The sequence below is a fragment of the Penicillium pulvis genome, assembly GCF_028828015.1.
Source record: "Penicillium pulvis strain IBT 33274 chromosome Unknown scaffold_8_segment0_segment0, whole genome shotgun sequence".
Taxonomy (NCBI): domain Eukaryota; kingdom Fungi; phylum Ascomycota; class Eurotiomycetes; order Eurotiales; family Aspergillaceae; genus Penicillium; species Penicillium pulvis.
In genome coordinates this window covers 5,939,645-5,958,511 of record NW_026643080.1, presented here as the reverse complement: position 1 = coordinate 5,958,511, position 18,867 = coordinate 5,939,645, and the positions used below count along the sequence as shown (strand labels likewise).

Below are 18,867 nucleotides of genomic sequence, written 5' to 3'. Positions count from 1 at the left end.
GATGGCTATGAAGGGGGAGCTCAGGCTGGATATTTTTAGTAATGTGTGGATCTGAGCTGACACCAAATTCAACGTATATCTTATTCACTTCTATTCTTATTACTTATGATTCTCGACTTTTTAGGCCTTAGAACCCAGTAATGATTGCATGCGACAGCGAAAATCCATACCACACGGTCGCAACTAACGCAATAGCATTAAGATGAATAGTCATAGCATGATTGCGTTTGAAATCCTTATTAGCCCGCTGAATCTTTTGATCATCCACGGCTGAATGATTCTCACTTTCTAAAACAAATCATTAGCCCAATTCGAGGACCAGCACCCAGCATAGAAAACCTACCGTGCAAAGCCCGTCGAACAAAAGAAACAGTCGTTGTCTTAGGCCCATATACAAAATAATTCAAGGACCCCATTGCTAGTATGATAACCAGCGGTGCAGCACTCCACAGATCTGTCGCGAAGGAGACGATACTGTATGGCGGGCGCGTCGCGGCTGTGAGTGCAGCTAATCCAATCTGACAGGTAAAGTAGACTGGGAAGATGCGCTTGTTGAGGCCGAGGAATTCGCGCATGGGTAGGTGGCGGTAACAAAGCTTTGTGTTGACGAAGCTCTGCGCCGTTGTTAGCAATATGCCCTGTTAATGTGCCGCTTAGGACAATGTGGAGGAACGATTACCTGGTACAGCTCGGTCCCTAGCAAGGCACCATATGAAAGTAGGTGGTAGGGAAGGAGATTCCCCACCGTTGTGAGAATCGCATCCATGGTGGTTGAGAGTGACAATTGGGTGAGAGTAAAAGAAAAGAGAGAAATGCTGACTGATGTGTTAGGTGTGTTGGGGAATGAGGAGAGGTTGCACGGGGAGGATGACGGAGTTAAGTGGCTTGAGCTAAATAATCTGACAGTAAACCTTGTCACCTTATTGGCTTATATCACGGACCATTATGAAAGTAATATGCTATTTGTCAGGGAAAATATAGAATTATTGATCTGATCAGTTGAAGCCATGGATACTGGAGGTATAGTATAAGTTATAATCATTATGCTGCCACATCCTCCCACGATGTATAGGAAGCAAAAACGAAAAAACTGAGGACCAGGAATATACATCCCTAATTCCCTTATTGGTGGGACTGGAAAAGAATGCAAAAGGGAACTTCGCTCAGCGTCGGGTCACACCAAAAGGATTTCTGGTCGATAGATCAATGAAACCGGCTACTCCGCCAAATCACTCAAGCTTCCAAATCTGACATGCGTACAACTCGGAACAAATGGACTGCACTCCGAATCCAGCCCACATGGCGCAGCTCATCCAGGGTCCCTTGGCGATGACCTAAATGTAATCTGCAAAAGAGGTTATGTACCTCTTTATGATTTCGAATCTATAAAGGGCGTACCGGTACTACTGACCATGTTCCTTTGAATAGGCTTCCGGGGTATATTCACGTATCGGCAGGCTTTTGACGACCGAGAACAGCCTGGTTTGGGATCGAGTCCAACACTGCCTTAACTGCTTCAAGGTCGTTCCTTTTTCGGGTAACTTCCTCGATGAAACTCCGGAATTCCCTTCCTCGACTCCAACACTATACACGGCCGTTGTCCAAGGGATGCATTGGTGCAGATAGAAATCGGCACGATTATCTCTGGATCACCTCTGACAATGTTCCAGAAGATCAAGAAATATCAGTCAGATGATCAGCAAATCCCTGGCCGGCTATGAAATAAATATCAGAACACTTACAATCCCCGACTACCCTCGGCAAAAACATGTACACCTTGCGCTCAGTACCAGACCGGACCAAGAACCCTCAAAAGGTCACACAAATATCACCACGCCAAGTGGCTCCAGAAAATCATCGCCATGAGAACACGGTCAACAAGGCCTCACCGGCTCCATGTGCAACATCTCGCCCAGACCGCTGGTAAGTCCACAAACAGACAGCGAGATCTCTCTCCAGGGCAACAATCCAACACCAAAATACGGTCAGTAATCCCTGACACTCGCCCTACCCCCAGACATGCGGGCTCCGCCTCGTGGAACGAACTCCACCGCCACTCAGGACAACAAATGAGAAATGGGTGTATTCGACCCAGGAACCCTTCTCCACCATACGGAAATCAGGAATTGTCAGCCAGCTGAGAAAGGCTTGGTGGCATGGAACCGGGCTATCACGCGCCTGGAAGCCCTGAGGTTGGGTTTTCTTGTTTCCAGACCGACTTGATGGATTTTTGTTGCACAAGTGCGTGTCACGGTGGGATGAGGGATCGAGAGACAGGAGACATGGAGATCGGGGTATTATTAGCAGCGATATGGACGTTGAGCCGTTGACGTGGAAACTGGGAACATCAGACACCGGTCTCTTTAGAAAAACAACCCACACTCCAGCACCAAGCAATTTCCAACAGAAACGGGCACTATGCGAGCGGACCCAAAGACAGAGTCTCCATCAAGCGAGGGATCACCAGCCCCAAAGCAGGATCCGCTGGAAAGAAGAAGATTACAGAATCGTCTCTCGCAGCGAAACCACCGTAAGATCCAATCCTGCATGTTGATATATGGTGCAAGCCTAGCCTTAACCAGTTTCAGGTCGCAAGATCCGAGACCGCATCGCTAAGCTGCAAGAGCGGGTTATTGCGAATGAACTACGAGCTGCAGCGACACTGAATGGCTGGGATCAGACATATTCCCCTCCATACATACCAGCACACCACCATTCTCCCTACTACGAGGAGCCTGAATTGACACTCGACTCACGAGACCATTCACCGCAAAGCACAGAGCCGTCCACGCCATTCTTCCCATCGTATAATTTCCCTCAATCATATTCGACTGATCTCCTCGCTCAACCATTCGAGTCATTGGAGGATCCGTGTTATGTCGAATCTGCGTTGGGCTCTACAGTACCGAACCAATCTAGCCCGGGCATGCAGGTGGAAAATGATCAGAATGTGGAATTCTTCCATGATCCATGGGGAATGCTCAGAACAGGAAGCTTAGTGGGAGATTTGGGATCACTCAATCAGCCCAGTATCTACGTCGCGACAGGTAAATCTCAATTTGTCTCTTCTATATGGCGAACTAATAACATGCTATAGAAAGCTCGTTGCCACATATACTTCACGCCCTAGAGATACCCTCCCAGTCAAGAATCGTTGTTCTCGTCCCTTCCGAATCTCTTTCCTCGCTTCAAACTGGGATGGAATCAAACAACCGGTCAATGAATCTCTGGATAACGAATCCATTTAGCTCAGTGTATCAGTGCCAACCACAGAGCGCACTTCCCTTGTCCACACCTCGAGCCTGGATAGCCCCTGGGACATGTACGCCCTGCGCTTTACATAAGATCCCAGGTCTACGCGATGATGGCTTCTCAACGTTGCCTATATGATACAGTCAGGGGATGCCGAGTTAGAATGGGAGAGGGCTACTAGCTCAGAAATTTGGCAGAACGAGAATTTGGTGATATAATAGATGACGCAGAGATCAAGCAGCGGTGTGAGTTGGTGATACAAGCACGACAGAAGTGAGATCAGTGCAATATAAGCTCGTATTCAGTACATTTGTGCTCGTTGATTCCTGATTCTGTCCCCTGTTCCTCTGAAAGCGAAAAACCGAGTACAAAGCTTGATGAATAATGTCAAATTCCTTGTATATCATTAGGCTAATTGATGCTCTCAAGTGGATACAGATGTATTGAGGTAGTACCAATCAGCCGATGCTACCCACACCTCCAGAAGGCGATGAACTGTTATTCACAATCCCCTCTAGTTGCGTGAAGAATTATCTGATATCAGTATCTTCGGGTCATTTCCAATTATCACCGATCTTGTCAATTACCAATGGGAACTTTGTGACCTAATAGAGTAGGGCCAAAAAAAGAAAGACTTAAATCAATACTCCGAGCCTTCGAGGATAAACTCCGAAGGATCCAGTCTGTACAGCCAGAGTAAACTCAACGAACAAATAGTCACAATTTGATCTCAGGCAGGCTATCATGAACAAATGAATGACGGTTTAAACAAGGAAAGATACAAGCAAGCCTAACAATAGACAAAACCTCTCACCGCAGTCCACATATATCCAATCAATCAAAATGAATGCGCCAAAGCTCCCGATCACAATCACTGATATACCCAGTACGAGTATGTAGCATAGCAGTATTATCACTGATCAGCAAATCCCCCTTCTCCCACTCAAACCTCAAACAAACTCGATAATCATAAATTATCCGATCAATAACTTCGACGAGACTTGAGTCATCATTCTCAATAGTCACATCACAAGTGGAGAACTTTGTCTTCGTGGAATCCCACGGCTGATGCCAGCGAACACACGGCAAGCCCGAAACAGGGTGTGTCACCGTCAGCGGCAGATTCTTGAGCTTGGCATCCCAGAACCCATCATTGTCCATAGCCCAAGTCACCTTCTGGAGACGTTCGGCGGTCCAGGGGAGGGGCAGATATCGGAATAGGAGTCTAGATGCGGCGAAGAGCGTGTAGCCACTTCCTTTCGGTGCCGTAGCTGGGCAGGTAAAGAACTGGTAGCCGGGTGGACGCTGGACCTTCTTGACCTTGCCCGTGTCGGGATCGGTGACTTCTTCAAATTTGAACATTCCGTCGAAATGCATTGGCATGGCCTCGTTGGAAGTAACATTGTTTCCGAGCTTATCGGAACGGCCTGCGTCGCGGACTTTCTGGACAATTCCGAAGCTCCATGGGAGAATCTTGCCGAGATCGTGGCCTGCCTTGACGTATAGATCTTCGACTAGTGTCTCGGTGAACCCACGCAGGATGACGGGAGACATTCCGTTGGATAGTTTGCGGACTTTCTGCATGGGGATTGCGCTGATGGAGGGCGGTGGGTTCACATCGTCAATGTCCGTGGGACGAATAATAAGTCCGCAAGGGTATTGATGTTCAAACTTGACAGATAGTCCATTGGAAGACCAATCAAAGAGGTCTGAGCGTTCGCGGAAGAAATACGGTTGACCGTTTTTGTAGACAAGGTCGTGTGTTTCGCGGACATCCTCCGCATGGACAGTTCGGTATGATCCATCGAGTGCGACCGCAACGGACGCATGCCACGGGGTAAAGCCCAATGCTCCACGTCTCTGGGGGATCAAAGAGACTGAGAGTTTTTTCTCGCCGGCGGACTCGTGGATGGAGAGACGAACATAATCCTTGCGGTTGGCTCGGATGGCAGCTGCGAACATCTTCCCCCGGATGATCATTTGGCGTGCTGTCTGTGCAATCTGGCTTTGTCTAGCACGCTTAGACATCCCAGGTGGACACTCCTGATGCGCAAGGTCTTTGGTTAGGAACTTGATGTAGCCCCGATATGTCAAGCAAGTGTCGTTGTCTGTCTTAATGGCTTCATCGGCATTGAACGTCGGGTCTCCGAAAGCAAACATCAGCTCGCGACGGAGACAGCATGCATGAGACAGATAATATGATTTAGCAGCTTCGGGGCTGCTCGCTTTAAACCAGGGGTGTTCAAGCAGCTCTGCAAGACGGATGAACTTGACATGAGTCAGGCCCTTTTCCACGGCCATCTGTCGCAAGGCTTCTCCGTAGTCCCACACAACTTCATCAGGAACCCCGAGAATATCTGAGAGGAGGTTAGAATGCAAGCAAACAGCCCAAGTGGTTGACGTAACTCACCATTGTAGACCAGTCCATCGGAGCTGATGTATATCTCGGCACCAGGTTTGTATACTTGCGCGACATTCTCACAAAGCCCATTCAAGTGAGCCAAAGCCAGCTCCTCTCCAAAATCAGGTAAAACCCCCAAGACCTTGTCGCGCGCATTTGGCGATTTGAATGGAAAAGCAGGCAAGATCATCCGAATGGGTTCTTGTCTCTCCACTTGGGCCATAACAGTGGGGACGAAGGACTCGAGTCCCTTCCACGAGGCTCCATTCTTCTCATAATCAACACCGTAGCTTTCAATCACTTTGAGTATCTCAACAGCCATTTTGCGCTCATTTGAGGGGATATCAATATTGCTCGCGGATATTTCAAGATCAATATTGGGTGGGTGTTGTGTAGAGGTATTTCCGTTTGCGGTAAGCATCGGGCGATCGACGCTGTCAAGTTCGGAAGGCGCCAAGTCCGTTTCGATCAAGGGGCGTTTCTCCACATCGATCTCGACAATGCCATTCACGATCGATTTCTCCGGATAAAGGGCCGAGGAAGTATCCGCAATAGGTACTAGAGCAACCATGGCGGCTTTGGGTCACACCAACAGCTCTTTGGTCTCAGAGATTGCAATAACAGCCGACGAACAGCCAAAGAATGGTGGTCGATTTTGTTCGATTGATTGAACGGGGAGTTTGAAAGGCCAGAACAATATTGTGCTATATACCCGACGACGGCCTAGATCGGCGAGATGTCGGCACCCGAGCGTTCATTGCCAGATGACTGTATCATTCGTTGCGGACTCAGATTTCGGAAATGAAGCTGAACCTAGGGACCTGACGTGAGTAGATGTTGGTTCTGTACAACTTGGAGTGGGTCTCTACGCTGAGATGAGCCAGGGTAACAAGAACACAATTGAAACAAAGCTGTACGTGGTGGCTGAGTTCCAGACGCAGGGACGGGGAAGTAGAGGTGATATGATCTGTGTCAGCAGGTCTTCTATAAGATCCAGTCACGGAGAGTAAAAGGGTTCAAGCATGGTGGTCCCAACCCTGTCAACGACCTTGTCAATGTGCCATGCCATGACTAGATCTGCATTTGCGTACTACCGGTGAAGATCTGAACTCTAAGCATATTGTCAGAAATGTCCAGGAAGTTTTTGTCGAGTCAGCTCATAGCTACGTAAGGAACGGTGAACTTTGAGTATACCCCTAAGGTATTGTGTAGAGTGTAACATCAAGTCACCTGGAAGTTTACACTTTACGGTCGGTTTGACCTCTAGAAGCTTCAGCTTTGGAGAATCATGGAGATGCAAAACCAGGTACGAGGCATTAGATGAGATTACTCAACGTAGCGTGCTCAGCATGACACAGATCTAGATTTGATGGTGGACAAAGAATGCGGTGTACTGAACAGCGCATTTCTATCTGAGATGCCTGTTGCCAGCTGTCTGGACTAAACTCTGGCGATGCGTTACTTTACAAAAAAGTTATCCCCAAGATTGTAACAATACTCAATTGGTGGTTTTCGACCTGAAGGCAAAAGTATACGCTATCCAGTTTGCATCAATGACCTCATTTCCTAAGCTCAGCCCAATCATACTCCATCAATCTAGACACAAAAGCAGCCATGTCGGAACCTGCCAGCTCACGCACAACATGGAACGTGGCATCAAGACCCGAGCTCACACCGCCGGCCGTGATAAGAGACACAGCGTCTCCCGGCAAATAACCCCCGTCGATGTAGCGCTTATGCACAACAGTAGTCGGAGGATCACTCTTATCGTTGAACCGAGCACATATTTCCCGAAGCACGTCAACGCCACGATGATGAGTGGTCACAGTCATACCAGGAAGGATCCCCGCACCGCCAAGCAGAAATGCGCCAGTGCAGACGGAGAGCAGAATCCGCGGTCTCTGAGATGATGGCAGGGGCAGAGTGGCAAATCTGCGGATTACATCCACCTCTGCGGAACCTTCAAGAAGAGGTTGAATGACAGAAGGTGGGCCGCCAGGGACTACCAGCATGTCATATTCTGCTAGGTCTTTGACCGCATCTTCTAGGAGGTGGTCGACTTTCACAGTCAGGGTGGATCGAATGGTTGGTTTTCGAGCCATTGTTTCGATTTTGAACATTGGATCGGGATCATCCGGGTTGTGGTTATGCAGGACATGAGACAGGACCTCCATGGGTCCTGCGAAATCGAGGAGATCGGCTCCTTCGAAGAGGAGGACTCCCAGCTTGGCGTAGTATTTCTCGGGCGTGGAAGACATTGAAATGGCTTAAGCTATAGATTGCTTCGGTGGGATAGATGCAAGATCAAGATTGGTGGCGGTGGGCTTGCGATTTGAGTTGAAGGAATTTTGGCAGATATACGCATTGGAAGTGGCCAAGTTTGGGCTTATCTCCGCCAGCGGGGTATAAAATTGCCTAGTGATATTGGCTTCACGGTGGATATTAGACCCCGCTGACTCCAGTGAATAACGAATGTCGTATCACATCGGTGTATCCGTATGCGCTGATTTGAGCATCTTGATGAAGTTGGCAGGGTCAAATCTTGGTCGATGGATCCAGCGGTGTGTAAATTGGGCCTGATGTTGCAGGGGTCCCCATTGTCTCGACCTATGATTGACCAAGACGACATAGTCATCGATAGTCAAATAATGGAAGCAAAAACTTCCAAAATCTCGTTGGTATCGCACTCATAATGCTGTTATTCACACTTAGGGCTTTTGCGCCAAGTTCGGGATGTGGACTCCCCCGCACCTTCATACTCGGGAGAGTGGGGGATGCAACTATAAGCTCGAAAGCCATTTAAATTGCGAATGGACCCTTAGAAACAAATTTCCTCTTGAGGTTGATGTTTACTTGCATTTCCTTCACTATGACGTCCTCCGAATACAGCAGCCACTTCTCCATCGCCAACATCCCTTTCGGAGTAGCATCGTCCAATAACCATCCCGAGCCGCAATGCGTCACTCGACTGGAGAATAAAGTGATTTTCCTAGGCGTGTTACAACGATCTGGCCTATTCGCTGGAGTCCCCAGTCTGCCGGAGGGAGTATTTGACAAGGCAACTCTCAATGACTATGCAGCTCTGCCCAAGACAATCCACCGCGAGGTGCGAAAAGTGCTTCAAGAGGCATTGACAACATCATTGTCGGACAAAAGTACCGAGGACATCAGCGCCGTTACGCTTCATCTGCCTGTTTCTGTCGGTGGCTTCACAGGTACGTCATGTTCTACCTTTGATAAATCTAGGTCTGATCGGCAGTAGATTTTTCATGCAGCCTTCATCATGTCCGCAATGCGGGTCGAGCAATTCTTAATGATGAAAGTCCTCCACCGGGCTTTTTCAATTTCCCAATCGGGTATAATGGTCGTGCTAGTACGATCGTCGTCTCCGGGACCCCGATCGTCAGACCCAATGGCCATTTCTTTGATAAGATGGCAGCGTCTGAAAAGAAACCCATCGTCTACGGTCCATCAAGGGCGATGGATTGGGAGTTGGAGATTGGTGTCATTGTCGGACAAGGGGTCCCACGTTTGCAAGGATTGAACGCGAAAGACGCGGATGAGAATATCTTTGGATTTGTCATTTTGAACGACTGGAGTGGTAAGCGATTCCGCGGTGATACATTGCCACCCAATTGTTGACAAATAGGTGCTTTCTAGCTCGGGATATCCAAGGCTGCGAAATGGTTCCCCTCGGCCCACTGAATGGCAAGGCATTTGGAACAAGCATCTCGCCTTGGGTGGTTACCTTGGATGCCCTGTCACCATTCAAAACAGCAGGACCCAAGCCGGAAGTTGCACTGGCAAGCCACCTGGAAGACATTGCCGAATCCGGGTATGCGATTGATATGAGGGTGGAACTTCTTGTCGGAGATCAAGTGACCACTATTAGCGAATCGAAAGTACAGGACTTGCACTGGAGTGGACGACAAATGTGTGCCCATCTCGCAAGTATTGGGGCCGATCTTCAGACTGGAGATATCCTGGGTACTGGCACAGTCAGCGGCCCAGAGGAAGGGAGCTTAGGCTGCTTGCTGGAGATCACCAAGGCTGGCAAGGAGCCAGTGACATTGAGCGATGGTGCCGAGAGACATTTCTTGCAGGACTGGGATGTTGTTCGTATGACAGCGGTGGCCGGCGGATCAACTTCCGGGGTTGGATTCGGAGAATGTGTTGGCCAGCTGCGACCAGCAAGGGCGCTGTAGAAAATTGATGAAAAGTGTTTCAAATTAATCTAATTAGATACTGAAGGGCTTTGCCGTATAGATAAACTTCTCATATCCTCGTTAGGGATGATTTTATCATTAATGACTTAGAAGAGAGCTGTAGGCAGTCCAAAAGCCATGAAATAGGTTCAACGAAATGTAAAATGGAAGAATTCCCCCTTCAAATGAGTAGGAACTGTTAAAAGAACATATTTCGCTTATGGGATTAAAACACCACCAACGCCAGAAAAATGCTCTGCCAATGCGCCGAAGCAAAAGTCATGAAGGATGATAGATATCCAATTCCATCAATCATCTCTGTCTACCCCCATAGTGGCGGGTGAATATACTCCTGGGCACGGTCAAGAATATTGGGTATGGTCCATTCACCACTCCCTGAACTTTCCGGCGTTGGCGGTGGGAGAGACCCGACACTGGGGGTCATACTAGCCGAACCAGGAGCAACGAAGACACCCAGATTGGCAGCAGCAGTCGGGTTCGCGTTATGCTGGGATATAAATGCAGGACTCCGTCCATTCGTAGGGCGTGTAGTCTGATTGCCAAAGGCCGTGAGGAGCTTTTGCAAAGCGCGGTGAGTTTTGGCCAAGGACTTGGCCCATTGTGTCTGGGTTTCAGGGACACCAGCAGGGGATGTAGGATCCAAGGCAGGTGGAACATAATTCGGCGGATTAGTTGCACCAGTGATTGGATCGTATGTGTTCGGCTGCGGCGGTGAGGTCATGCTGGAATCGGCGCCGTCAAAAGCCCTCTCACTAGTAGCTCGCTGCGCAATGATACCCTCTAGCTGTCGCAGAAGATTCCAGACCTTGGGATCAGATTTGGCCTCTTCAACAACAGCGAGCAAAAATGCAGAACTAATCGCCCGTTGCAACGCAATCCATGATCGGCCAGCGTGTGAGCTAATATTGTGCAGTTCGATATAGGACTCCACGGTGATCATCAGATTAGACACGCAGTCAGCGCGCATGCTGGCAGTACTAGCGTCGGCGGAATTGGCTGTTAGTTTTAACGAGGGTCGGCAAAGCTCCGACGCAAAGTATGAAGAGTGCAGTTTCAGCACAACCCGCTCCAGATGTTCACTTGGAGTGGAACACCATTTGGCGTCGCGTAAATAAAATTTTGCTTCATCCATGATAGTCTGGATTCTTTCCTTGTAACCTTGGATGCTCTCAAAGCTGATTTGTGCATGAGGGCTAAGCATTCGAATGCGAACCACTTCCAACGCCAGGGAAATGACGCGACAAAGAGTTTCAAAGTACGAGAGATCGCCGGCTTTAGAGCCCTCCAGGTATGCGATGTCTGGCTGGCTGACTGCTGTAGTAGAAGGGCGATCGTACGAAAGAGAAAAATGGCTATCCTGCCATGCCATTGACCACCTGCAGACGTTAGTACAAAAAAGCTTCGAACTATACCTGGAGCCTAAGTACTTACCAAACATGTCGCCTGCGATACCGCTCAGCTGGTGAAAACCTGCTCGACTCAACGTGCAGACCTAGCGCCAATCCCATTCGAAGTGTCATGCCCAGCAATACATACGAGATTCCGGGATTCATGTTGTAAGACAAGACATTACCAATTACGAGGAGTGTCTGGATGGCTTCGATTGTTGGTTGGGATAGGAAGTTGGTCATACGGAGGCACTGGTAGGAACAGCAGACTAGGATATAAGTCAGTCTGGGAAATTCCGGCCCTGACAGAGGCAGTATGACATACCGTAGACCTGCGAGGTCAGTTCTCGTTCTTTGCTTCCAAGGTCGGATGATTGGGTGCCAGATGCCAGAACAGAGAACAGGAGGCCCAAGTAAGCAATGCTCACTCCAAAGGGATTTTGCGCCTCGTCGGCATCCTCTCGATACACCCCACCGGAAGCGATTCTGTTTTGCAAAAGAAGCTCCAGATTATTTTCGAAGTCACGTATATCTTCAATGACAGGATAAATCGCCCCTGCAATTTCCTTGTAACAGTAGAAAAACCTGTTCACAGGGTTAGCTTCTATAGTACAGTTATTCAAGGAGCTGAACTCACTCTCTGCACTGTTGGTCTGTGGGGAGCGCACTACAAACGGCGCTAATGTCAAAGGTTGACATGTCGGAAGACCACAGATCAACAAATGGATAAGTTGCAGACTCGTTATCAAGTCCCAACTTCGGCAATATGCCTCCCTCTAACAGGGTCTGGAGTTGATCTGATCCAGTCTTGTTATTGAGAATATAAGCTAGAACTGAACGCGAGCCCAAGTGGACGGTGCCTTGGCCAAGCGTGTTTGCAGCATGAATGCCCTCACGCTCTGGCGATGCGCCCTTAGAACGGGAACCCGCATCTCCACTCTGCATGCTCCCGGATTCTACAGTCACAGCGGGTTCTTCTTCAGCCCGCTCGAGCCCCATGCGCAAAGTGGATATGGTCGACTCCATCTCTCGCAGTCGGTTGCGCACATTCTCCCATTCGTCTCGGGCAATCGACACGCGCCCACTTGCATTGGTCGTCCCATTCCGCTGATTGGGAACATGCTCGTCCTTTATATTCGATGAGTGATCGTCATAGCCATAGAACGCAGGCTGATCCACTGTGGAAGATGCCGAGGCGCCAGCCACGGGACTCTCAAGGAAGGCTTGGGACCGTTTCTTGGAGGGGCGTTCGTAGGAGCAGAGATCTGCATGGTCACGCTTGACGCACCCATCACATGGCAGGTTCCGATCACATTTTACCTTGCGCGCATGGCATGGGTAGCAAGCTTTCGGTTCGCGCGCTTTGCGCTTCGTTCGAATGATGGCGTCCACCTGAGACTGTGGCAAGTCCGAAACGGATCTGTTGGGCGCACTAGCCATATCGGATGGTGAGATTGAATTAAATGGCGGGTATGGAGATGTCATGGCGTTTTCGAAATGTTCCTTTGGGGTCGATCGGTTTTCTGGAGTCTATCGGGCGTCCGCTACGAATGCGCGTCAATGCGGACGATCCACTTGAAAAGTCGGACACAACTCGAGAAACAAAGATATCAACAAGCGGCCTTTTGTTTTTGCTTGTTTTTTCCGATCGGATATCTTGTATAATTAGCCCGTCATTCTGGCTGGAGTCAAACGGTGGATGCAATGTCGAAACCGAAACGGTTGAGAGAGCATCATCGGCGGTGCTTATCTGCCGGTGCACGTGATGTGGGGCATCTCGATGCGGAAGGTCGCTCTACATTATTTGCAAGTCACAGCGTAGACAATTAGAATATTAGATTTGAAGGCTCATGGAAGGAGGTATTCATTCATTAATTTGTAATTCATATTAGCTGTGTATTGGTAGCTGGACTTCTATAAATGATTATGCCCAGGCGTTGTACTATCGTGAAACCATGTCCCATGCTCAAATCTGCATCGCAGAAAATATAGAAACAGTATGTAATGCCGTTTTGTCAAGGGAATCATCAAAATCAAAACATAAAAAAAACAAAAATTTGTACACCTCCTCATGTGAATGAAATTATCTTTCAAGTGGCTCAGTGAAGATTTAAGCCTTGATAGCCTTCTCCTCGTCGTCACTGAAAGCATACTTGGAGAATTTGCGAATGGACTCTCCCTTGAAGTAAAAAATGTATGGGATAGCGCAGCAGGCAAGAGCAATGAATGCCAGGAGAGAGCTTGCCCACTGGTATCCCAAGCGGTTATACATCTGCTCAGTGAACAAAACGGTGGAGGCACCCCACATTGATCGAAGGAAGGTCTTGGCTGCCAGAGCCGATGCGGCTTGGTGCTGATAGGTATCAACTATGCAAAATCAGTATTTGGAGATCTCAGTTAAGTCAGAATAGAACATACCAAGGTAGTTGTTTGCCGAGTTGTACAGGAAAATGAATCCGAAACCGACAGGCCATCCTGCAATACATGGCCCAATCCAATGGACGGTAGGGTATGAAGTCCAGGCGAAGATGAACAGACCAATGGGGATAAGCCAGCAGGACCACATCATTGGGATCAGACGCTTCTCAGCTGGGGGCTTGCCATTCCATTCTTCCGAGATCTTGAGGTAGTGCTTGTTGACAAATGGTGCACATGCGGCACTCATAAGAACACCAAGTGCCATTGGAATAAACATCAAACCCGTCATCGAGGCACTCCAGCCCTTTCCAGCTTGATATACGATGGGATATGCAACGAAGAACATGTAGAGAAGACCATAAAGGACTGACATGTAGATGGCAATGAAGAAGACAATCGGCTCCAAGAAGAGCAGCTGGAAGGGGCGGAAGAGGAAGATACGCAGCTTCTGCCCAAGAGGGCGGGGATCAAGCTCAGCCTCGGTGGTATACTTTTCATCATTCTCAGCCTTGCGCAGCTTCGCAGCTCTTCTCTTCAGTAGGATTGGAGCGTATGTCTCGGGAACGGTGAAGGTAATAAGAACCCAGGCGACAAAGGACAAGATGAGCTGAAGCCAATAAAGCCACCTCCAACCACAGTTGTCAGCAAGGAAACCACCGGCAAGAGGACCGATAGCAGGGCCGATGAAAGGCGCGGCACTAAAGGCCGCCATCGGAACACCTCGCTCCTCGTTTTTCCACATATCGGCCAGAGTACCTCCGACCAAAGTCATGGGTGCACTGAAAGCAATGCCGTCGATCAAACGACAGACGATCAAGGTTCCAATATTTTTGGAAACGGCACATGGGATAACAAATACCACAGCAATAAGTAAGGTGATGGCGTAGACTGGACGCCGTCCTACCATTTCAGACATTGGAGCAAAGACCATGGGACCTGGAACAGCGTCAGTAACTTAGATCGATATTTAAGGCGAATCAGAATATCTCACCAACTCCAAATCCAATAACAAAGACCGTAACAACCAGAAAGCTGACCTCTCGAGAGACTCCAAAGGACTCCATGGGTCCTGTCAAATCGGCGGTGATGACACTGCTGGCGAATGCGACGACAAAACAGGTGAAAGCGACGACCATAGTACAGTACCATTTGTACGCTTTCGACCAGTTCTTGGGGTTCTCAGGATCATCGATAGTGAACGTCACCAACTTCCAGTCTTCCATTTTTCCTGTGGCATTGGACTTGACAGGTTTGATGATTTCGCCGGTGCGTGTCTCGGTCGTGTATTCGCGAAGGTCGGCGTCATCGTTGAGTTCTCGAACTGGAAGGTCGAGGTAGTCCATTTGCTCACCAGTGGACCCCACAGAGGCTGTCCGACTGGTGTGGTCTGTGTGGGTCTGCTCTGACCGAGGAGTATCCATATTGATTGTAGTGTGTCGAGCCAGTCAGGAAAGCTGAAGTCTTGGGGTGTGTGTGAGTATTGGATTACTTGAATCAGGAACAGGACTCCAGGGAGGGGCACATAGCACGGTCTTTATACCCCATTCCACGGGATATGCTTCCAAGACCCAAAAACCTACTGTAGCTTCCGTGGGGCGTTATACTACAGAGTAGATTTGATATCGGGACGGCAGACCCACTTTTGATTGGGTTTCCTGATGTGGAAACATGGCGCTAGCCCTTTTTGGCAAGATGTCGCGAAGAATCCACGATGATCATGTTGATTTCTCACGTATGCATGAGCAAATCAAAGGAATCATGCTAATGGTACACAAGAATGGAAATAGAAAGGGTGCAGCTCAAGATCAACGATCGAATTCGAAGCGTGAACTAGCCCATATGCTGTTGAATAACCGATGCTCCCTCAGCCTTAGAGGGATCCAGTCATTCTTCCCTTATCTCTATGGCTTGTTGGGTCCGCTTTCGATCTATGCATGGCCCGGTCAGCATTCCGAGTTCCAGCTTGGCACCATGCACTGCGGGTCTACCTGCGCCCACTAGGGAAATATGGGAAGGTTTCAAGAGAAGAACACCGAGTTTTGATTTCAATAGAGACCACACAGAGATCCATGCATGGACATCCTCCTGAATTCATAGAATAGATCCATCACCAAGCACTCTAACGAGCTGTATGGAGTCCGCATAACAAGTCAATCAATAGTTTGGAGCCATTCTACATAGCCCTCAAAACGAACAAAGAGTTTCTTGTTCAACGTGAAGGCAAAAGACGAACTTGATTGCAAAAGAGATGAAACATCGTCATCTGAACATGTTAGGAGCTTAGCGGAGTGTCTTACCCTTTACGGAAGAACTCTCCGATCCCGGTTGGGCAACTCTTGGCATTCATCCTACCCGTCAGCTCACGCGCCAGGAGGAATTTGGGTTCTAGATCGATCTTTTCTCGGATGAATCTTGGAACTATTGGATGGAATTATTATTGGTGAATCAGGGATTTGAATCTTGCGGCAATTTGGGCCACAATACGTGATGCCATGATGACTCGCCTGCAGGACAAATATTATGATATCATGTCCAGCATACTGCTAGTAAAGTCCCAAAGCATCGAATAGTTAGTCAATGCAGAAGGTTGATACACAATGTTAAGTGTGCAACTTCCTCTCATCTGGGCAAAATTAGTGTTTTAAGGTTATCAATGTTGATTCTCTAATTATTCGTCTCCACTCGGAAAACAAAGTATAACTAACATTGCGGATATAAACCCACTCACCGCGTATCCATCATTGCGGGAACCCACTCAGATGAAAGAGGTATGAGGGTGGATAATGAGGAGATTTTCCACTTGCATATACTTTCTGGTCCCATCCGCACTCCCCACGTTTGCACTTTTTGTTTTAAGCTCGAGTAAAAGTAATGAAGTAATGGCAAGCCTGGAGGATAGCTTAGCCTTTCTGGATTGCTGTGTAATGTATTCAGGGTGTTTCAAGTGAAAGACGTGGCTCCAAGCAGGTAGTGGGCGCATTGATAGAACGCGGTCCAGCGGTCACTTGTTTTCTTTAATGCATGAAAGGGGAGTCCAGCAGGTGCCTGGGTATCGACGTTTGCAAGGGCAAGAGGGTGACCAAGGTTAAGCCAGGGATGGGTAGCGGTTGTGTGGGCGAGCTATGTGATAGCTGGGGCATGAGATGCCGGAGCCAGAGAAACCGTTTTCAGCGTTATCTGACGCTACTTCTCGCAATCTTCAGACCATCGAAAACTACGATGAACACCAAACTTATGGCAAACTCTGGAAATCAATATCTTCCTAAAATACTTAGCACAAGCTCTGCTAGATTTTCCCATGGTAACAAAAAGAAATATTTAGCAATAATTTAATGTCAAAGTAGACTGGTCCTTGTATGAACATTGATGTATTAGGATTTATCTAACGTAGAAGGGTGTAATAATCTCCGGCCTGTTAACTCAGCTGCTTCACCAAAGCTTTCTCCGCGTAGATCCAAATCATTGTCTGATCGCCATCCCCGATTCCATGCTTCATATTTCTTAAGCACAGAGGGATACATGTCCTTTTTCTCGAGTGAATGCACAGGGAACTGCTCTGCCAATGCTGCTATTTGCTTTGGAGCTAAAAGTTGCGCAGACCTCAGAGTCTTAGAATAGATGCGGGCTCCATGGCGCAATAAATTTTCTATGATGCCAATATGCCGGCGAATAATTGCTTCGCCGACCCCACATTCACAGATGCCTGGTAAATCAGGATCTGTTCCTCGTGTTAGGAGAAGTGTGATGATTGCTTCTTGGTTGAATTCGATTGCTTTTACAAAAGCCCGTTCTGGATATTGAAAGCCTTTATCCAATAGCATCTGGAATTTTTCCGTATCACCGACCTCTGCTGCGAGCTCCAAGATATCGAATGTCGATTTGTCGGCTGCGTGTTTGGCGAGGAGCATTTCTAGCGCGTTCTTGTTGCACTGCAAGATGGCTTCACGTATATGTCCATCGCCAATATCGGCACCGTGAGCCAGAAGCCTCCTGGCAACTTCTTCATGGCCTTTCTCAATTGCTAGGCATAAGAGATTCGTCCAGAGAAAAGGAATTCCTGTTTTTATATTGACGTCGGCGCCATTGGCAAGTAAGAATGACACCAGAGCTAAGTGACCTTATCTAGCTGCTACGGAAAGTGCTGCTGATTCATGTCCTTCTCCACCACGTCGATTCAGGGCAGCCCGAGGGATATGTCGTTCAAAGTACTTTTAGTTAATATCTGCCCTATAATCAAGGAGCATCGATACCAAGGCTATATTGCCAGAAACAGCGGCAAATGGCAGAGATGAAGAAGCACAGTCACGGGGGCATGGAGAGCACAATAACAAGTTTCGACCACCTGCATATGTCCTTTTAATGCAGCCTCTTTGATAGGTGCCAAGGTGAATCTTGTGTCTTTATCCATGGGGACTTGGTGCATCGATTCCCTTCTATCAAGTAGGACTTTGATAACCGAGAGGAACCCGCTTTTTGCTGCCAAGTGCATTGGTGTTTCGCCTACTTTGTTCTCAAAGTCTGGTCTTGCGCCCATACGTAGAAGATAATTGACAAGATCTGGATACCCATATTCAGTAGCAAAAAATATTGTCAATGGGACACGAACACGGGGCGAATGATTCAGGTTCCTGTGAGTGGGCCTCCTCATGAACAGGTCGGTCTGCCACAAGATACCCCTCTTTAATAAATTGGGCTACCGCATGGATTGAGCCTAGCCTGGCTGCTCGAAGGACACCATATCCGTTCTCGTGATAAAGATTGTATCGATATAAGCGGTGTGTTACCACAAGATGGAAGCGACGGTTCACTTGTACCAGCGCGGCGAGATCATTTTGTGTGGGCAATTGCCGCCCAATCAGTAGTAAAACTTCGTTCGACATGGTGAAAATCGATATTTTGATGAAAGTTGCAAGGAGCAGTTTTTGTGATATAGATGATCTCGCCGGTCATTCCTCGCCACCCAGGGTATGAGCGTTGACAAGGACTAGGTGGCCGCTGGCCCGCTGGCGGGACTGTCGGTAGGTACTTAACCTCTCCCCAGAAAGAAAGAAAAAAGAAAAAAAAAAAAAAAAAATGTCAAACGGGCCAACTTCTGCGAATAATGTTCTATACAGAATACTATACTGCTCTATGACTGAATTTTTTAGATTTTCCAACCCCGATCATTGCTAATTCACTTCGA

The 18,867-nt window shown here is 48.2% G+C and overlaps 9 protein-coding genes across 9 annotated transcripts; 3 read left to right on the top strand and 6 right to left on the bottom strand.

Annotated features, from left to right (window-relative positions):
• Positions 1-127: 127 nt before the first annotated feature.
• N7503_011661 (DUF4149 domain-containing protein) lies at positions 128-766 on the bottom strand (the record flags this gene model as incomplete). The annotated part of the gene is made up of 3 exons (XM_057071207.1): positions 128-288; positions 344-614; positions 680-766. The coding sequence occupies 3 exons, from the start codon at positions 764-766 to the stop codon at positions 128-130; spliced, it is 519 nt and encodes a 172-aa protein (XP_056917818.1).
• A 1,002-nt stretch (positions 767-1,768) lies between these two features.
• Positions 1,769-1,992, top strand: N7503_011660 (uncharacterized protein; the record flags this gene model as incomplete). The annotated part of the gene is made up of 2 exons (XM_057071206.1): positions 1,769-1,923; positions 1,944-1,992. 2 exons carry the CDS (start codon positions 1,769-1,771, stop codon positions 1,990-1,992), a joined length of 204 nt encoding a protein of 67 aa, XP_056917817.1.
• Positions 1,993-2,418: 426 nt separating this feature from the next.
• Positions 2,419-3,097, top strand: xanC (transcription factor xanC; the record flags this gene model as incomplete). The annotated part of the gene is made up of 2 exons (XM_057071205.1): positions 2,419-2,530; positions 2,589-3,097. 2 exons carry the CDS (start codon positions 2,419-2,421, stop codon positions 3,095-3,097), a joined length of 621 nt encoding a protein of 206 aa, XP_056917816.1.
• Positions 3,098-4,086: 989 nt separating this feature from the next.
• On the bottom strand, positions 4,087-6,224 carry xanB (isocyanide synthase xanB; the record flags this gene model as incomplete). Its single annotated transcript, XM_057071204.1, has 2 exons — positions 4,087-5,609; positions 5,663-6,224. 2 exons carry the CDS (start codon positions 6,222-6,224, stop codon positions 4,087-4,089), a joined length of 2,085 nt encoding a protein of 694 aa, XP_056917815.1.
• Positions 6,225-7,212: 988 nt separating this feature from the next.
• xanA (isonitrile hydratase-like protein xanA) lies at positions 7,213-7,911 on the bottom strand (the record flags this gene model as incomplete). Its single annotated transcript, XM_057071203.1, has 1 exon — positions 7,213-7,911. One exon carries the CDS (start codon positions 7,909-7,911, stop codon positions 7,213-7,215), a length of 699 nt encoding a protein of 232 aa, XP_056917814.1.
• Positions 7,912-8,522: 611 nt separating this feature from the next.
• Positions 8,523-9,858, top strand: N7503_011656 (fumarylacetoacetate hydrolase family protein; the record flags this gene model as incomplete). The annotated part of the gene is made up of 3 exons (XM_057071202.1): positions 8,523-8,868; positions 8,916-9,254; positions 9,314-9,858. The coding sequence occupies 3 exons, from the start codon at positions 8,523-8,525 to the stop codon at positions 9,856-9,858; spliced, it is 1,230 nt and encodes a 409-aa protein (XP_056917813.1).
• A 322-nt stretch (positions 9,859-10,180) lies between these two features.
• On the bottom strand, positions 10,181-12,752 carry N7503_011655 (putative C6 transcription factor; the record flags this gene model as incomplete). The annotated part of the gene is made up of 4 exons (XM_057071201.1): positions 10,181-11,255; positions 11,311-11,536; positions 11,593-11,852; positions 11,905-12,752. The coding sequence occupies 4 exons, from the start codon at positions 12,750-12,752 to the stop codon at positions 10,181-10,183; spliced, it is 2,409 nt and encodes an 802-aa protein (XP_056917812.1).
• Positions 12,753-13,377: 625 nt separating this feature from the next.
• Positions 13,378-15,157, bottom strand: N7503_011654 (MFS transporter; the record flags this gene model as incomplete). The annotated part of the gene is made up of 3 exons (XM_057071200.1): positions 14,677-15,157; positions 13,686-14,621; positions 13,378-13,634 (listed from the first exon to the last, which is right to left on the bottom strand). Exons 1-3 carry the CDS (start codon positions 15,104-15,106, stop codon positions 13,378-13,380), a joined length of 1,623 nt encoding a protein of 540 aa, XP_056917811.1. The 5' UTR covers positions 15,107-15,157.
• Positions 15,158-17,056: 1,899 nt separating this feature from the next.
• Positions 17,057-18,565, bottom strand: N7503_011653 (uncharacterized protein; the record flags this gene model as incomplete). The annotated part of the gene is made up of 2 exons (XM_057071199.1): positions 17,057-17,706; positions 18,292-18,565. The coding sequence occupies 2 exons, from the start codon at positions 18,563-18,565 to the stop codon at positions 17,057-17,059; spliced, it is 924 nt and encodes a 307-aa protein (XP_056917810.1).
• Between the last annotated feature and the right edge of the window lie 302 nt (positions 18,566-18,867).